The sequence below is a fragment of the Silurus meridionalis genome, chromosome 19 (assembly GCF_014805685.1).
Source record: "Silurus meridionalis isolate SWU-2019-XX chromosome 19, ASM1480568v1, whole genome shotgun sequence".
Lineage (NCBI taxonomy): Eukaryota > Metazoa > Chordata > Actinopteri > Siluriformes > Siluridae > Silurus > Silurus meridionalis.
This window is the reverse complement of record NC_060902.1, coordinates 6,764,578-6,782,690: the sequence shown is the minus strand read 5'-3', so window position 1 is coordinate 6,782,690 and position 18,113 is coordinate 6,764,578. Positions and strand designations below refer to the sequence as shown.

At 37.6% G+C, this 18,113-nt stretch overlaps 1 protein-coding gene across 2 annotated transcripts; it reads left to right on the top strand.

Annotated features, from left to right (window-relative positions):
* The first annotated feature begins 1,971 nt into the window (after positions 1-1,971).
* Positions 1,972-18,113, top strand: ippk (inositol 1,3,4,5,6-pentakisphosphate 2-kinase). 2 transcript variants are annotated; one of them, XM_046875777.1, is made up of 13 exons: positions 1,972-2,226; positions 4,455-4,514; positions 4,681-4,776; positions 4,888-4,954; positions 5,749-5,870; positions 6,094-6,183; positions 6,457-6,515; positions 8,017-8,089; positions 10,097-10,364; positions 13,290-13,425; positions 13,655-13,757; positions 13,843-13,922; positions 15,070-16,849. In XM_046875777.1, exons 1-13 carry the CDS (start codon positions 2,146-2,148, stop codon positions 15,290-15,292), a joined length of 1,458 nt encoding a protein of 485 aa, XP_046731733.1. In that variant the 5' UTR covers positions 1,972-2,145; the 3' UTR covers positions 15,293-16,849. The 2 variants fall into 2 exon arrangements, with proteins under 2 accessions (XP_046731733.1, XP_046731732.1); XM_046875776.1 differs by lacking the exon at positions 15,070-16,849 and adding an exon at positions 16,900-18,113 and having other exon boundaries at positions 1,974-2,226.

Below are 18,113 nucleotides of genomic sequence, written 5' to 3'. Positions count from 1 at the left end.
ATTTTACTCTTACTGCCATCAGAATGATCAGCTACCTAAAAATATCTGCACCAACGTAAATATGGTAATCTGAATTCACCTTCATGGTGAAAATAATTCATGTATGCTCAAGTGTCTGTTGTACAGTCATGACACAATGGTACATCTTGCATATTAAGGAGTGTTATGAGATACAGGAATGTAGGTGTGTTTAACCATCACATGATAATGTGTAGTCTTCTAAAGTTATTGTAAGTTATTGTCAATGCTTTTGTTTTAGCTGATTACACCAAATTTGAACGAGACAATTTCTGTTTCACTTCCTGATATTTGCATCTAGATGTGTTTAACAACTTAGGACATTTTACATTCATTATTCAAGTGATCCAAAATACTAAAACGGGTGTTTCTCGTTGCCCAGTTTTGTCCCTTGAGACTGAATCTTTAAGCAATTACCAGTTCTGAATGTCTTCTCTTGGTTTGAGCCTTGGATTTCACTTGTAAAGGCTGCATTTGTTAAAAAGGGTAAAACAACACGAGAGCTGTCTATGGGAGAAAAGAAAGCTATTGCACAAGCATTGGGCATGTCCCAAGAATATGGAAATGTCCTAGAAAAAGAAAGAAACCACTTATATACTAACAACCACACTTTGAACAGGTTGGCCACGGAAAACAACAGTCGGTGTCATCACCAACTGTCTACACAGGAAGGGTGATTGGTGACAATCTACTATTCAAAGAAGATTAGAAGAACAAAAATGTTGCTCTTAATCCTAGAACATGTGCTTTACACAATGTAGTTTTGCTCGGTGTGTCAAAAGTACAATATAGTCATATAACAAAATCAACCACCTACAACATATTAAAAACACAGTATACGTTTTTCTTTATACTGTGTTGCATCAAATAACATTTAAATACAAGAAAGCCTTGTGCCACGTCACCTCGTGCCAGGTTCCTGATTTTAGTTCAGTTTACTGCTTTTGAGCAGTTTCCATGTTCTTCCTATATCCATATGGGCTTCCTCTGGGTTCTCTGGTTTCCTTTCACCTCCTGAAACATGTGAGTAGTGGATTAGCAACGTCTGTAAATGGACTGGCTACTCAAGTTGCTAGTGTGTGTGTGTGGGTGTCCCATTTTTTGTATATCTCCACTCAAGTGGTTAATGTATGTGTGTGTGTGTGTGTCCCATTTTTTGGTATATCTTTGTATATCTCTGTCCAGTGCACCTGATATAAATACACTGGCTAATCTGGATACATCATGACCCTGACTAGGATAAGATGGTTGCTGTAGATGAATGAACAGCATTTAAGCATTGACTCCTCTAAATACACAAATAAATCTGTATCGTATTTTCTATAGAGTTACAATTCTTTGCTTCTTCAAATGAATCAAACAACTGCTCAAGATGCTGGTATACTTTAACCTTAACTAAATCTTAATAATTTTGTTGACTATGGTGTTAAAATCTCCTTTTTGTACTTAATGATATTCAATTTTACATTATCGTGTGAACCAGCCATATATAGATTTATTTATAGATAAATATTTTACCTCTGCCCAGCTTTAATTATTTACAGAGAAAGGACAGCTTTATACTAAACTAGCATGATTAGAGTTTCATCGTTAGCTCTAAATACAGTCGAGCAAGCACTTATTTTCTTATTCATTATATATATATATATATAGAGAGAGAGAGAGAGAGAGAGAGAGAGAGAGAGATAGATAGATATGCAATGGGGTTAATAAAGTGTTAGGATTTTTCAACCTGTAAACAACCTGAAAATTGTTTCTGTCTCCTCAACCCCAAGTTAGATGACGTTCTTTTATTTGACGCTAAACAAGAAAAAGCGAGCGTTCTGATTGGTTGTTCACGTCAGGCGCTCTGAAGATGAGCTAGCGAAAGCGAACGACCAATCAGAACGCGGCTCTGAGTCTCATAGCCAATCGGAGCGAGCGGAGCGCGTGCTCTCTCTGACGCACTGGGAGCCGCACTCTTTCCTCCTCAGTGTGTGAGAGGAGTCCGGCGTCCTCAGGCTGTTCTCTCTACACACAAGTTTTCCCGCTTGGCCTAATCAGCTGTGAGAGGGTTTTTTTCTTTTCTTTTCTTTCAGCTTTTCGGAGTTAAACTAAGTGGAACCACCGCGTCCTCAGCGCTGTGTTATGGAACTAGACAAAATGGACGAGAACGACTGGAAATACCACGGCGAGGGGAACAAGAGCCTTGTTGTGTCTCACGTCCAGGTAACTGTGACAGGCAGAGACCGGGCTAGCGTGGCTAATTAGCAAACACGCTTCAAGTAGAGCAATACAAAGAAAAGAAAAACTGCACCGAGTGGAAGGATAAAGAACGAGTTTAAGCCTCGTTTCGGTTATAAATCTCTCTGGGTTTTACAGTTTGTAAGCTGGTTGAGGAGTCAGTGCTGTGCGCTAAGTTGGTTGATAAACGCAGCACAGCGCTAGCATCTGTTCACTTCTCGAGTCCTTTCTGGACCACACCTCTGACTGTTTGCACTTCTGATATGTTGTTAGATTAACATTATTTTCTTTCATTGAAGTCTCTCAAAATGACTCGCCTAGATAAAGATTAGATAAATATTTATCTGGTAACTAGGTTGCCAGTTATGTAAGTCTAAACCATATGGTTATAGTCTTGACATTGATGTAGATAAAGCAGATTAAATCCACCTAAACCTGGTGCTGTTTCCTTTCTGGTGGTGTGAACATGAGCTCATAAACCAACTGGGTTCATTACCTTGTTTAAATGACAACCATTTACTTTCTCAACCTGAGCATGTCCTGGAAAATCTGTTCATTTCTTATGAGATATAGTAGATATAGTGACTGAAGTCCAGCCAGATGGCAGACAGAGAGGAAGTGATCATTGTAGTGCTGTTTGCAGATCCTCTAAATACTTCTGCTCTGATTTCTTCCACTTTTGTTATAAAAAAAAAAAAACATTGCCAACTTCAAATACTTTTTATAATTATTTTTTTCTATAAATAAAAGACAAAACACTGACTAAACCACTAGTGTCCAAAATGCACAAACTTTTTCCTTCGAAAAGTCAAAAATCAGACTTGATTTATTCCTATAATATCTAATGAGAGACTTGAATGTGGACCTCATTTTAAAGTTTTTTTTTAAAAACAAGGCTGCAGCTGACTTACTGGATATTGTCGAACTCAGGATATTGTGTAGGTGAGAGTCTTTTTGTTTTCTTCTTAGTTTACAATTGTTCAGAGTGATCAGGTTAAAAGTCTGCTCACAGAAGAAGGCACTGATTTTGCTGCTGTTGAAAAATAAAACAAGACATAGAATATATTTGTCACATATACATTACAGCACAGTGAAATTTTGTTCTTCACATATCCAGCTTGCTTGGAAGCTGGGGTTAGAGCGCAGGGTCGGCCATGATACGGCGCCCCTGGAGCACAGAAGGTTAAGGGCCTTGCTCAAGGGCCCAAGAGTGGCAGCTTGGCAATACCGGGGCTCGAACCCCCGACCTTCCGATCAGTAATCCAGTTTTGTTTAATGATTCTGGTGTTTGTGCCGTGTTATTCCTGTAAAAAAAGATACCGAGGTACGCAGATGTCACTGGAGGATGTTACGGAGATGTTTAATAAGAGGGTCAATTTCAAACATGGTTTTGCTGTTCGCTTCTAAGTACTGAAGAACAAGTTTTCAGCAGTTGACAATGTCAAAAAAACAATATAGGGGGATATATTGAACTTTATGTATATATGTTGTCAAGTTGCTGCAAAGCTTCTGCACCGTTTCTTAGAGAACAATGAGGTGTTGCTGTTGACGATGAAGCTATTGGTTTAACTTGGAAGCTTTGTAGTCGGATTAATTAGAGCTGAGCATACAGGAGATTAGAGAGCTTGGACTACAGTGCTAAAGCTCTGCTGCATCACTTGCCCTTAGGTAGAGTCAAAGTGAGGGCTAAAGCCTACTGCAGCATGATCACCGGATGCCCCTGAAAAGAATTTTGATTATAATAAACATCGCCGTACACACTATGTCACACATCTAAACTCCAGTTTCATTCTAAACATGATGTTCGACTCTTTGTCTGAGTTATATTTTTATGTGTGGAGTAGAAAAGCCAAGATCCCAGATTACCAGTTATCAATGTTTGAGTTCTGCCTTAGTATTGTAATTACATGAGCACTTGAATAATATGGTTCCAAGTAAAATTAGAAAATCTGATTATTAGGGTGACTGTTGACACTGTTTTTGGCATACATTCTTTCTGGTGGTGATGGAAAAACAAAACTGCTGAAAGCACAACAAATTTAGACCAACCAGACCTGTTTTAGGGGCAGATTTACGGTTGTGGTGGTATATTTATGGTATAACTTTTGTAAAGCTTTATAGTCAGGATTAATGTATAAATATGACTAAAGACACATGGCATCTAAATGTTCTTAATACAGTTCGTCCACTAACAGGTGCTTTTTGTTCTTCAGCACTCCAGGGTTCTTCGGCTTTTGAAATACCCGTCTGAAGATGCAGAAAACGCACACCAGGTACGCGATTGTCTTATTGCATCACTATTTTATGGCGAAATAAATGAATCCTGTATCGTCTGTACTTCTGTAAGCATGTGCCTGTCAGGCTGGATGTTAATCATGTGAAGCAGCTGATATGTTTTTGAAACATGAAGTGGTTTCTTCTGTTTTCCCCCAAACACAGACGACCGAGCAAGCTTTCCAACACATTCTTTACATAGTGGATTATAGCAGAAATGTCATGAAGCCCTTGTTGGGGGAGAAATATGTGCATAGTGGAGTAAGTTGATATTTGTATTATTTTTTTTAACAAACATAATTGTGAATGCATTGCTTGATCAGAAGGGTGTAACCTTTTGAGTGTTCTGAAACATGCTTTGAACGTCCACAGGAAGTTGTTAAACTCCCGTTGGACTTTGTACGGCAGCTCTCTTTAAAGATTCAGCAAGAACGCCCAGGTAAAGAAAGCCGGCGCATAAACTGCACATTTTACACTTTTTGATTGCTACTCGTATCTGTTGCTGTGTAACCTTATCTTTCTGCTGGTCTGCTTGTGTGTATGTTTTGGTGGTCAATATTTCTGGTCTTTGTATCAGTTTTTGCATCTATAGTTTAGTCTGTATATATCTTCCCCTTAATTTGCCTGTCTTGTCTCTTTTTGTTCTTTACACTGTTAAGTCCCTAAACATGTAGTAAAATATTCGAACTAAAACATCTCATTGAAACATACAAAGCCTGCCATACCCAAGTATGGTATGGCATACACAGTACGTCTAATGTGTCCAGTGAGATCAGCAAGAAATGCTACTGGTCCAGCAAAACAAGAAGGTTAACATTACAAAGCAGTGCAGGTCATGCAGAAGAACATAGAAAATACACAAAATCTCAGAACTAGATTTGCACGAGACAGAAGGAATAATTAAACAAAACACATGAGAGATTTGGAAACCAGTTCATTTAGAAACAGCAGATTTTCAATATCAAATTGTTCACCAAAGTTGGATCTCTAAGAAGTCAGACCAATAAGCAAATGTTTATGGACTCTCAACCCCCTTGTTATTTGGAAATGACTGCAAGAATGGTTGTGCTCCTGATGATCTCCAGCTGTAAGCCAAGTTCCTCCTTGTGACACACTGGTCTTCTGGGAAACCTTTTGCTAACAATGTTTTAAAACAAAGTGTTACTTTTCTGTGGGTTAGAAATGTTTCTGTTCCACAATGTACAGCTTCTCACTTCTCCCTATTTCATGCAGAACTGCGGTGTGATAAAGTGATGGACACTATCAGTGGATGTGGTCTGTGCCTTCCCAACCTCACCCACCTTTCACCATGCCACTTTGGAGACTGCCGGCCTCCTCTGTGTGTAGAAATTAAGGTAACGACAGCAAGATGAATAGAGAACTGAAACTTTTAAGAAGCACTGCTGAGACACTGTGTAAGCAGCTGGTGTGTGGTGTAAGATGCATAATGATTAAAAATTTAAATGTAGACAAACTTATCTTTCCTGTTCATTTTTGTAAAGAAAGACAAAGAACTTGGTGTTTTGTTGGTGGTCAAGAATATAACTGTATTTATCCTTTTTTTTTTTTTTTTTCCAGCCAAAATGTGGATTTCTACCATTTTCAAGACATGTTACCAAGGAATGCAAGCGAAAAGTATGCCGATTTTGTATGCATCAGCATTTTAAGGTGAGGAGACATATATACTCACCGTGCATTTGCATGCTAGGAAACAAGATGCGATACGTCTGCGTTATATTCTGTGTTCTGTGGTCGCTGTTAAACTACAGGAAGAATTCCACACATGGGTGTACATTGCAATTTAGTTTGATGGATTGTACCATCATCAAACGATGTCGTTATTTTGCTTATTTTTGATTTAAGGTTTTAATGTTGTTTGCACCTGTAAATTAAGGTTCATTGCAGATTTTATGAGGCTATGTTTTTGTTTTCATTGTGTAGCTGGCCAGTGGGAAATGGAACAGGCAAAGCAGGTACTGTCCCTTGGATCTCTTCTCAGGGTGAGTGTTTTAAACTTTCCATTTTTCAATCAACATTGCATTGCTGACATCAGAATATATCAGAAATAAATTTGAGGAACTTAATAATAATAAACTTGAAGATCTACCAGGAAAGGATAAGGTATTTTAGTAGTAATTAAGTAGACCTACAAGGTAGGTGTGTATAATACGCCTGTGGAAAATAACTAAAATGCTAAACAATATACAAGGTGGCGTTAATGACTCAGCTTTTTAATCATTTATCAAACAGTCTTATCCAGATAAAACATTATGACTACAGATACAACATTCAGACAGTTACAGGCACAGCAATGTGACAAAATGTTCAGCGTAAAATCTAGTGAACCTGCTTAGTTCATCTGTAAAACAAGAGATTAATGCTAGAGTTTACAAGTACTAAAGAAGTGACTGTAAAACCACCAATGACTGTAAAAGACTGTAGGACATTACTCATAATCATACATTCCTGTGCTCATGTTAGTTTTCACTCTCCAGTGCTCTGTATTGTTTAAAGATTTATAATCACACTCTTGATGTCACCCAAATGAGGATGGGTTCCCCTTTTAAGTCTGGTTCCTCTCAAGGTTTCTTCCTCATAACAGCTAAGGGAGTTTTTTCTTGCCACAGTCACCATGGCTGCTCATCAGGGATAAATACACACCATTCACCTTAACTGTTAAATTCTGTAAAGCTGCTTTAAGACAACGTCTGTTGTGAAAAGCGCTATAGAAATAAACTTGACTAGACTAGAAGTATTAGGGGGGAACAAAGGGGGCCATTTCAACCCTAAATGGTGTGTGTGTGTGTGTGTGTGTGTGTGTGTGTGTGTGTGTGTGTGTGTGTGTGTGTGGTCCTATATACTGAAGAAGAAGGTCAGATTTCAGAAGGAAAGGAATTTTGGGCTGTTTGGCTGAAAAAGCTTAGAGAGATAAAGCATTATATTTGAGTTTTAAGATACCAGAGTAGGCCTGCCAAGTGTTATGATGTGGATGATTTGGCATGATGAAGTCTAGAGCAAAGGTTCTCAGACTTTTTTTTTTTTCGCCAGGAAGCCATCAGCCTTTTTTCATTTAAACTGCATTTATGGAATTGTGGTGTTGCTAAATAAGAACTAATCTTCTTGTGTTAAAGCTTTGTGTAAAATGTATTACATTGTAATCACTCATAATTCACACCTGCATTAAATACGCACCGGTATTGTCTCATTTATTTTCATCTTGCGTTCATTCATTTAGTGATCCATCACTCCACATCTCAAAATCAATGAATGAACGTCGATCAGGCTTCCATTTATCCGGCCACGTAATCACGTCACTTCTCCACAGCAGATGTTTGTAATGTGTGTGCTTTTCGATTAATAATTTAATTTGAGGTTGTTTTTTTTTCCCCTTGAAAAAATCTGCTGATGCTCAGAAATATGTGATGCTATTTATGGAACAGAATCCAAAATACATTTTAAAGAGGAAAAGCTGCATGTGGTAATTTTACTTTTCTTTTCTAGGAGCAAACAGCGAATGTATATTGCAATCAGGAACCTACTGGAAGAACCACAAAACAATTTAAAAATATTTAAGGTAAGTTAAATGATTAGCGTTTGAGAGTGTGAAACCCTACAACTATTCAACCAATTTAACATTCAGTATAGATGATTGGACCCGAGTTCCCACAGGTCACTGTGTCTCCCAGTTTGAGGTGGTGGGTGGTTAATATAGTGAAACCATTCTTCAAATCTCTAGGCAGCAGTCTGTGCAGATTTGTGATGTGACCTTCACACAGTTATAAAATGGCAGTATTGAATTCTTCTTATCACGACCTGTAACACAGTCATGACATGGCGAATGTTCATAGCTGGCGTGAGTGAACAGAGAGGATCCTTTTTTTTAAATCCTAGCAAAAATTCACAACACACATTTTGCTGATTGCTCATGTATAAATGCAAATGTATTAAAACAGACTTTTAGGTTAATTTGGATACTTTTCTGGGGAATGAATGCAGACTATTGATTAGTCAATAGCTCTATTTTAAAATGACAAAATATCACAACGTTTTTTAAAATGGTTTGTCTGCAAGGTAGTTGGGTAAAGTAGCATTTAACTAATTACATAAGTCCTGGATTAGTTAAGTACCTGTGCTTATCTTTACCTCCTCCTACTACTTTACCACTGTAGCTGATCATAACATTTATATTTACTACATGCTATCAAATGGAAGGCATGTTTTGCTTTTTTAGCTAATGTAGTAGTCAGAACAAACAAAATTAGCTTGCTGGGCAGAAAATGTGATTAACCTCTTGCTGACTTTATTCTGTGAAAAAGCTTTTTCGTACTTTTTGGCTGACGAAAACAATAATAGTAGTTGCTAGGGGTATAACGGTATACGTGTTCATACCGAAACATTTCGGTACTGGGTTTTAATGCAATACTTTTTACGTGCGGAACATAGTTAAAATATGAGTTCCCTCAGGAACGTATTTATTCGGTGGACTGCAAGTTAGTTTACGCTACGCCTCACACTTTGACTGCAATTTTTTTAATTAAAATCATACACAATACCAGGGGTAAAAAAATAATTATGGGGTCTAACAAATGTAAACTATTTAATTAAATGTTTCCATTTATTTAATTTAATTTGTGCCAATTAAATTGATTAATCAATTTAATCAATATGATGATAAGTGTATTGCATTAATTTGATTTTTTAATTTTTTTATAAATATTTAACCAAGCTTCATTTTCTTTTTAATTGTTTAAAACATTAAAACTGTTCAAATGTTGATGATCACAAATGTTAATAATAATAATATTAATAATAATAATATAAACTGTGTTTCTAAAATAAGACGAGCACTTTGATGATTAGCATTTGTTCCCCTTGTAACCGTACCGGAATTGAACCGAACCGTGACTTAAAAACTTAAGTATGTACCGAACCATCATTCATAAGAGCAAATATTGTAACTTTGAAAGAACTGTTATGACCCACTGAAATCCTTCACAGATGAGTAAGACCACTTGCTTGACACTTGTCAGGAGATCATGAGGAAGTGTTATCTAGAGTGTGCAGTTTCCATCTTTAACAATATCTTTCTATTAAATGCTGAAAACCCGGTCGAGTCTCATATATTTTAAGATTTTTATAATTATTGGTCATTTAATTATACGGACGTTGTTTTCCATTGACTGTGTTGCATCCAAAAGGCCTGGTTTCTGGTTAAAAAGTTTCATTAAGCAGGTTCACTCTAGCTTCAGAATGCTGTTCTCAAAACCGGTGCCACTGGTATTCTGTAAATGATGCCAATGCAAAGGTTGCAGACAAACAGCTTCTAGAATGTATTTATTAACCATTTAGTTGTTTTGCTTAATGTGGGTGGAAATCGATCAGATCAGTATTTGGCTGTAAAAAAAAAAAGAACAAACAACTTATTTATATTGAAATGCTTTTATATACTTCTTCTTTTCAATTAAATTTAATTGAAAGGCACTTTTAAAAAGATCTTGCCTGCTGAGGCAAATGCACCTGCTGTGATGTACTTTTGCAAATTGTTGTATCTAAAATCTTGTGTCCATTTTCTTTATTTCAGGGTGGAGAACTGATATACAGTTGCAAAGACGATGCCAAACAAAAACCAGACCTAAATGAGCTCATCCAGCACCTGTGGCCCTACTTCCACCACAGCAACGGTCACCAGCTCAGCAGGACTGTCCTCAGTGAGTTCATTCAGGTGATCTGCAGTGCTCTGCTGAGCACCGGAGACTCTAATCGCTCTGGAGAACACAGGAAGATGCAGCTTGGTGAGAGCAGAATTCTCTGTGAAGCCAGTCCGCTCCACAGAGATCTGCTACGCAATGGTGAGAACTTCTTACACTTACAGATGTTCTCTCTTTTGGGGGGTATTTTTTTATGGTCTATAGGAGTTGGGCAGGAATGTATCCTGTATGTAGTATCAGTGACGTTGCCCCTATGGTTGACCCTATAGTTTTTCACCTCTCACTGACCTTGTATGCTTGACTTAGTAAAGGTGTGTAAATGGTGTCATGGCTATAAAGATCTGTTTCAACTTGATATGGTTTTGCACAGGAAGAATAAGCAATCAGATATAGGATTAGATTCTACTGAATATATCATTTAATTTATATAGCATCTGGGGAAACCCTACAGCCACCTCTACCTCTATAGCTGAAATGGGAAATATACCAAAAATGTACAAGGTTTGAGAGCATTTGAGATTTTCTGCCTATAATACACTTCTAGCTTTTTATAAACAAATACACTTTAAAGGCAATTATTTGTGGAGCACTAATAATAAGTTTGGAGACCTGAATCACGATTACAGGTGATCAGTGGGTTTAGTGTTAGGGCTCTGTGTAGGACTCGTGTTCTCTACACCAAAATAGCAGTTAGTAATGTGAAAACGAGGAAACACCCTCCTCTAATTCTGTGGTTATATGTAGCAGGATATAAAAAAAAAAATTGACTGTGCCATTGCAACACTTTGATTCTGTTCTTTTTCAGTTTTAGATTTGCATGTGTGCTTGGGAACATTGTCCTGTCACATGACCCAATTCTGGAAAGATGGCCTTAATTTTGACTAGAATACTTTGGCATACAGAGGAGTTCATGGTTAAAAATTGACCATTTTACCATGATAACTAAAACTTGACGGGTCTGAGATGTAACATGTTTCTTGTTTGTTTTTTTTTGCAATTTCTCTGAGCATTGCACTATTTGACTTTGGGGTGAAATTGCTGGAATGTACACGTCTGGAAAAACTTGCAACTCCCTTGAATGCTTTGCACTTGGGTATATTCTTGCTGATTTTAGAAGGATGAGCTTTTGTTTGGAAATAGCTGTATAACTTGAATCCCCCGAGACCAACAAACTGCTACAGTTTTGGCTTTTATAGAGGTGGTCACACTCGCTCATGATGAATTATCTGCTACTTCGCCCCCAATTCCTACAGAAGCAGTGAAGGTGTTTTTAGAATTTTACACAGCTTTTCTAATTTGTGTTTATTTTTGTAATATAGGGACAGGGTGTAATGTCTCGTTCATCTGTTGGATTTACTCATTTTAAAACCTGACAAGGACCAGATGATTTTTATGTCCTGCTACATAAAACCATAGGATTTATTTCACACGACTGTTTTCTTTGAGTTTGTAAAAGAGCTTTGTCCCACCGGAACATTCTCTTAGTTCTAATGAAGAAGAACTAATGCTACAGCCCTGAAAGACATCTTGTATATCTTACACACAATACAAAGCAAAAGTGTTGTACACTATATGGACAAAAGTATTGGGACACCTGATTTTCCCAGCCATATGTGGCACACGATTGTATAGCATGTCTTTGGATGCAGTAACATAACATTTTCCCCTCACTTGAACTAGGAGACCCAAACCTGTTCCAGCATGACAGTGCCACTGTGCAAAAAGCCAGCTTTATGAAGATATGATTTGCATGGGTTGGGCTGGAAGATCTGCTATTGAGCTCAACACTATTAAACACCTTTGGGATAAATTGGAATGCTGACTGCACCCCAGGCCTCCTCACCGCACCTACATCAGTATCTGACTTTACTAACACCATTGTGTCTGAATGAGCACAAATGTCCACAAGCACAGTCTAAAATCTAGTGGAACATCTTCCCCGAAGAGTGGAGAGATTTGTATGTGCAAATTGAGCCTAAATATGGATGCAATGCTCAAAATGCACATACCACACTTATGACCAGGTGTCTGCAAACTTTTGGCAATATAGTGTAAATGCCCCACTATGTCATAAATATATAAATTTTCTGCTTCTTTACATATGTCACATAATTTAAACATTTAAAAACATAAACTTTACGGCTCAACTCCTCACTCAGTGTAGTATTGCCACTTCACCTTTCTCATTCACACTCAAACACTAGCGCAAAGAAAACTTTGCATACACACTGTACATATATTGCAATCTGGTAGCCTGTCACCACACTCTATGTTCATGTGACATGATGGTGATATGACCCCCCCACAGTAAAGTGTGGTACAGTTGTGACTAATAAGGGTGGTGCTGCACAATTCTCATAACAGTGACCAACCTTGAGATCATAGTATTATTATTATTATTATTATTAACCACAATACTTTCCTGTTTTAGTGTTAGAAAAACTTTTGTAGCCTCCAAACCTCCTGCGACTGGACTCAATACTGATTATCTGAGTGTAGTTTTTATCTGGAGACACAGCTGATGAAAATCACAATGTCAGTGGAAAGTTTTAAAAAGAAACAAATGGCTTTTCTGTGTGTTTTAAAATTTCCACGCTGCCACGGGGACAGATTTTGCATAAAGCCGGTAAACAATTAACAGGTTGACGGGAAACCTGATGAATAGGGATGGTTTGTTTGACATGTCACTTTGAAATCCTGTGAGGATGTAAACAGTGCTGCTGTCAGCTTGGTTATTATATTGTCTCGTTGAGTGGATTAGAAAAACAATGAGCTTGCATAAAAGCTAGAAAAAGAAATCACATGTACAGCAGATTAATTTTCCGAATCGAATGTACAAAAGCTCTTTGTTGAAGCACATAAACGCCACCTGATTGCCAGCTCTTTTCATCTGTATTACTTTGATAAAACTTTAAAGGTTAATGTTAGGGTTCCACTCAGTTTAATAGCTGTTGTTTCTATTATCATTAGATTTTATAACGCTAAATGAAAGACAAAACTGACACTTATGTGAGAGGTCTGTTTCACATGTATATAACGCATGACTCCATATGTACATATGTACAGGCACTGTTGGTCTTCCCAAAGACTGTGTTCTTGCCAAAATCCTCCAAGCTCAGATGTTGGATAACCTCGATATTGAAGGCCTTTACCCACTGTACAAGAGAGTGGAGCAATATCTGGAGGAGTTTCCTAAAGAGAGGTGAGATTTAAACCAGCGCCATGCTCTGCTAGAGTGTAATGATTATTAGTAAACACTAGGTGGTGTAAAAGCACACAATCGCCACAATCTTTGATTCTACTGGGGAATTTGGTTGTACATGGTGATTTCTCAAAATTTTGAGTACAGTGGTTTCTTTTATGGAAAGTAAGGTAACGTAATAGTCTGAAAGCAATGCACCAGTACACTGATCATATACTCTTTGTTTCAGGAATAGATTACATATAGATGGTCCTTATGATGCGAGTTTCCTGGAGAAGGTGAAAACATGTCCTTCTGAAGATGACGGCTCCATAGAATATGCGGTCGCAAAGGTAGGGCTGAAAATCGCATTTGCTCTTTCAAGTGTTTGAAAGTAAATAAGAACATAATACTGACCAGCTTCTGATGTAAATGTAGGTTCATCAGTACAGAGTAGCAATGACTGCTAAGGATTGCTCGATTATGATCACATTTGCACCTTGTGGAGAAGATGAGAAGTAAGTACCATTTGCTCTGTATACTGTATGTTCTCTTACACATGTGTGATGGTCCAGGGCTCTGCATTTACTTATATCTTTAGAAGTACTTGTGCTAAAATAAATCCGGTACACAGTCGAAACAGCGGGGGGCTTTTTAAAAAAATTATTTCTATGATAACGTTAATGTACCACACTATAAAAGGCACATGTAGGCTTGAGAAATCTTAGCTTATCAATAATGACCAGTGGTGGACTTGAGATACTTTAAGTAAAATATTACTCCAGTAAAAAGTAAAAGTGCTCCCATCAAACCTTCACTTGAGTAAAATTACAAAAGTATTTGCCTTTAAAGGTACTTAAGTATCCAAGTACTATGATTTACTATGACTATAATGTCTCCCCCATTGATTAGTTTCAGCTTTGAAAAGCTGCTCTCTGCTTCAGCAACCATCACTGAATGAGTAATGCATATTCCCAGAGCAGTCCTCAAATTTAAATACATTTCTGAGTATAATACCTGTATAAATATCACCCTAAATGCATTTACTGCACAATTAAATACACATTTCATTGTGCACAATTTATCAAACTACACAACTCCTTGGCTAATTTTAGCCATAAGATACATACAACATCTATATCCTTATAAAACATGTCTTTGAAATGAGCCTTTTAAGCTGCACTGAATATTCCCCCTTCACAGAAAACCTTTCTTACACCACTTTAGTTAAAGGTAACCAAAGCTATAAGTGCTGTTTAACTACAAGCCAACTAGACTAGTGAGGCTGTCATTTTTTTGTTGTTACACACATTATGATAAACTAAATTTTAAAGCAATTGTCATATTTTCAGTTTGAAATGTCAAAAGTGGTCAATAACATCAACAAAAAACTTATACATAATGCACAACAATTAGACATTAATTAGCTCATTTCAGTTGACCAGGAGTGTATATTGAGGTCTTCTACAATTTACAAGCTACCTGTACAATACAGTGTTGTCTAGAGTAGACGTCGAGCGATATGGGTTTTAAATTTTGGCAGTCAGGGCAGCCGATATATGATGCTGATTTTTTTTTTGGTTCATCTCATCAATTCTTATAGTTAACTAATAAGACATGATACAGAAATTCAGTGTAAACACTGCTTGCTTTATATATTCACAGTTCTAGGTTTTCCTGTTTGGACACCAAATACACGTTATACTGCCACCTGCTGTATGGGAGAGTTATGATCCGCCTGTGTAAAGCTCCTTTGAGACAATGTCTATTGTTAGTCTCTATTCCAATAAACATTTATTTAATTGGTTTCTCTCCTGCAAGTGCAGAATGTATTGTTTGGAGTCAGATGTGCCTGCTTAATAATTTGCCTAATTTGCAGCACAAATGACACAAAAATCAGCCTGATTAATCGTCTGGCTGTACAATCGGTTGATCTCTTCTTTACAGCACGGCATGATGTTTATTCAGCAATAGAAAAGCTTCCATCCATTTTTCTTCGAACATGCACTGTTAAACTATCGAAATGTTTTAAGTTGCAGCAATGTCTTATCAGTATCTTTTCGATGCTGCGTTTTAAAATAGGGAAAAGAAATAATTTTCATTCCGGCTAAAATTCTCTGATTGGCGCACACAACCTATTGCGACTGCAACCATGAAAAGCAGCCAATAACAGTGCAACGAAAGTGGTGATGCATTTTGGGGGTTATAGTTTCCATTGCAGATAACCATGAGCTTCAATCCGAGAACTCGCACAGATCCACTTCACAGCTGCACATGTTATTTTTTTACTTAAATGGTGGTACTGTAGAGCCCTGTGGCCTAGGAAAACTCAAGTGGTCATATTTTGACAGCTACTTTATATATATTTAAAAAGTACAGGTTTTGCCAGAATTGAAACCTGCTCATGCATTTATTTCAGAGTTTTAACATTTTAATGTCTCAAGTGAAAGAGTATTTATTTATTAATTTTTTTACTACAAGTGAAATTGGATTCAAAGATTTGATCTTTACCGTCTCTTCACATGATTTCTGTTCATATCAACAAGGTATCTTTTTGACTGCTTCTTTAAAGTTTACACAAGATGACATCTGACAGTTTCTGTAAAAGTTAATTGTGGTCTGCAAAACCCTATTACTGACTATTTCCCTCTGCCATAATGAGTGGCTCAGCTACGGAAACTTGTGTTTTCAATCGATTTACCAGAGTCACCCTGTGTGCTCCTGATGTTACCGTTAAAATGTTTTTTTTTTTCTTTTCTTACTTATTTATCTTCTAATACACAGAACCCTTTTCTTTCCTTGGTGGTCAGAATTGTTCCGCTGCTTTCATGCAGTTGTTGACTTTAAAGCCGCACACACTGCATTGTAATATGTGCCAATTTAAACAAAAGTTCACCAGGTTGGGTGTAGGGTCAATAATAATATTGTATTATTTTGGTAAATGTGATGTACTCTAATAATCACTCTAATTAGAACTAATTTTAAATACAAACAAATTGACCAGGCCCATGAAGTGCTTCAGTTATGAGCTTTGGAAACAATAATACATGTTGTTATGGTGAACAAAACTGCACCAATTTGGAGCTGCATGGGAAATCCTTTAGAACTGTGTAACCAGGTGGGAGCCACTAGGTTGTGCTGTAGTCATCTATAGATAAAAGAGCACATGGCAGGATTGTAAAGTCTGCTTAAGTGAGCAGTGTGTGTGCGCGTGCAGACGTGTGCATTTATCAGACCCTACTGACGCGGTTTCACGCTTGTTTCCTAAATGACTTACACAGAAGCTGAGTAATTAAGAACTTCTGCTCATAAAAGAGTCTTCATTGTGCTAAAGCAGAGCGAGCGAGCGAGCAGTTTGGACATGTCTATAAAATACTTTATTGCAATAAAGTGTGGCACATAAAGTTTACTGTATATGATGCCGGTATTTCTCTAAGCAGATAAAGTGGGTGTGGCTCGTTATTCTAACTGTACTTGAAAACTCTGTTCCTACAGACTACAACCGCATTTAGAAATCCAGCCTACAAAGTCTCGTTTCGCATTCTCCGTCTCCATCCTGGACCTGGACCCCAAACCGTACGAGAGCATCCCGCACCAGTATAAACTCGACTCCAAAATCCTCAACTATTACCTAAAGAGCACAAACGCCACACAGGAGCTGCCTCCCTCCAGCCTTTACACTGAGCGGCAGGACTGCACGCTGCTCTTTCACTCTGTATGAACACACGCTGCTGCTCACCTGAACGGTGGCAAAAGGCAAAAACTGAACACAACATCTGTGTGTATTATTCTCGGTTTTTATTGTTTGTCCTTCCCCATTAAGAATGTGTGCCATGTTTTTTGTAATGTGAAGTGACTGAGCCCTTTGAGGAATGAAAGTCACAGAGAGAATGAAGGGGCATGTTTGGTGGTCACAGCAGCATTCTGGTGCCAAAAGTGGCTTTGTGTATTTTTGCTCAGTGAATTTGTCTGTGTGTCGATACTTAGGTGATTTTGTTTAAAGAAAAAAAGATGGATACTTGATGTAACACGAGACTACTACTCTACAACGTTTGGGTCTGTGACCACTGACATTAATAAGATTTACAGTATGGCTAGTACGCTGAATGCATGTTGCTGCATTTAGCTTAACGCCATCATTTTTTTTTTGTATGTTTAGTAAGTACTGTACCGATCAGTTAGTATTTAAGCAATCAAGCTTCTCAAATCACTTTTGCTGGGGCTTGATTTTTGTTTTTTTTGGCTCTAGTTTAAAAAGGAAATGCACATTGCATGCTGATGTTTAACCACTGCACGGGTTTGCTGCTTAATCGTTCCTAATCCGTTATGTTTTTACTGAACATGATTTTCAGTGTTTTCACCAGGGTTTTTTTTTTTTTTTTTTTTTTTTTAAGGCCCAATCTCCATCCACCTAAAGAGTAACACATGGATAATTACCAAAAAATCTTTGCTACAGATGCAGTGGATGTAGACCAGGTTTTTTTGTAGAACACTGAAGTGAGCTGGACTTTTGTTTGGCCCTGAATCAGACTAAACGATGGTTAAGGTTTTTTATGCGGACCAAAGGCAGGCAACACGCAAGTTGCACAGAAGTATAGCGCTGTCACGCTGGCGTTTTCCACAACTGAGCGTCCTAAAGAAGTGTGTTCAATATAAAATGGCGTGTTCTTTATAATAAAGTAGTTTAATGAGTTGCCTGTGGTTCAGTA

Coding starts and splice junctions, on each gene's coding strand:
- ippk (XM_046875776.1), top strand. CDS start 2,146: ATGGAACTAGACAAAATGGACGAGAACGACTGGAAATACCACGGCGAG. Junction 10,365..13,289: donor CAGAGATCTGCTACGCAATG/GTGAGAACTTCT, acceptor ACATATGTACAG/GCACTGTTGGTCTTCCCAAA. Junction 13,426..13,654: donor GAGGAGTTTCCTAAAGAGAG/GTGAGATTTAAA, acceptor TCTTTGTTTCAG/GAATAGATTACATATAGATG.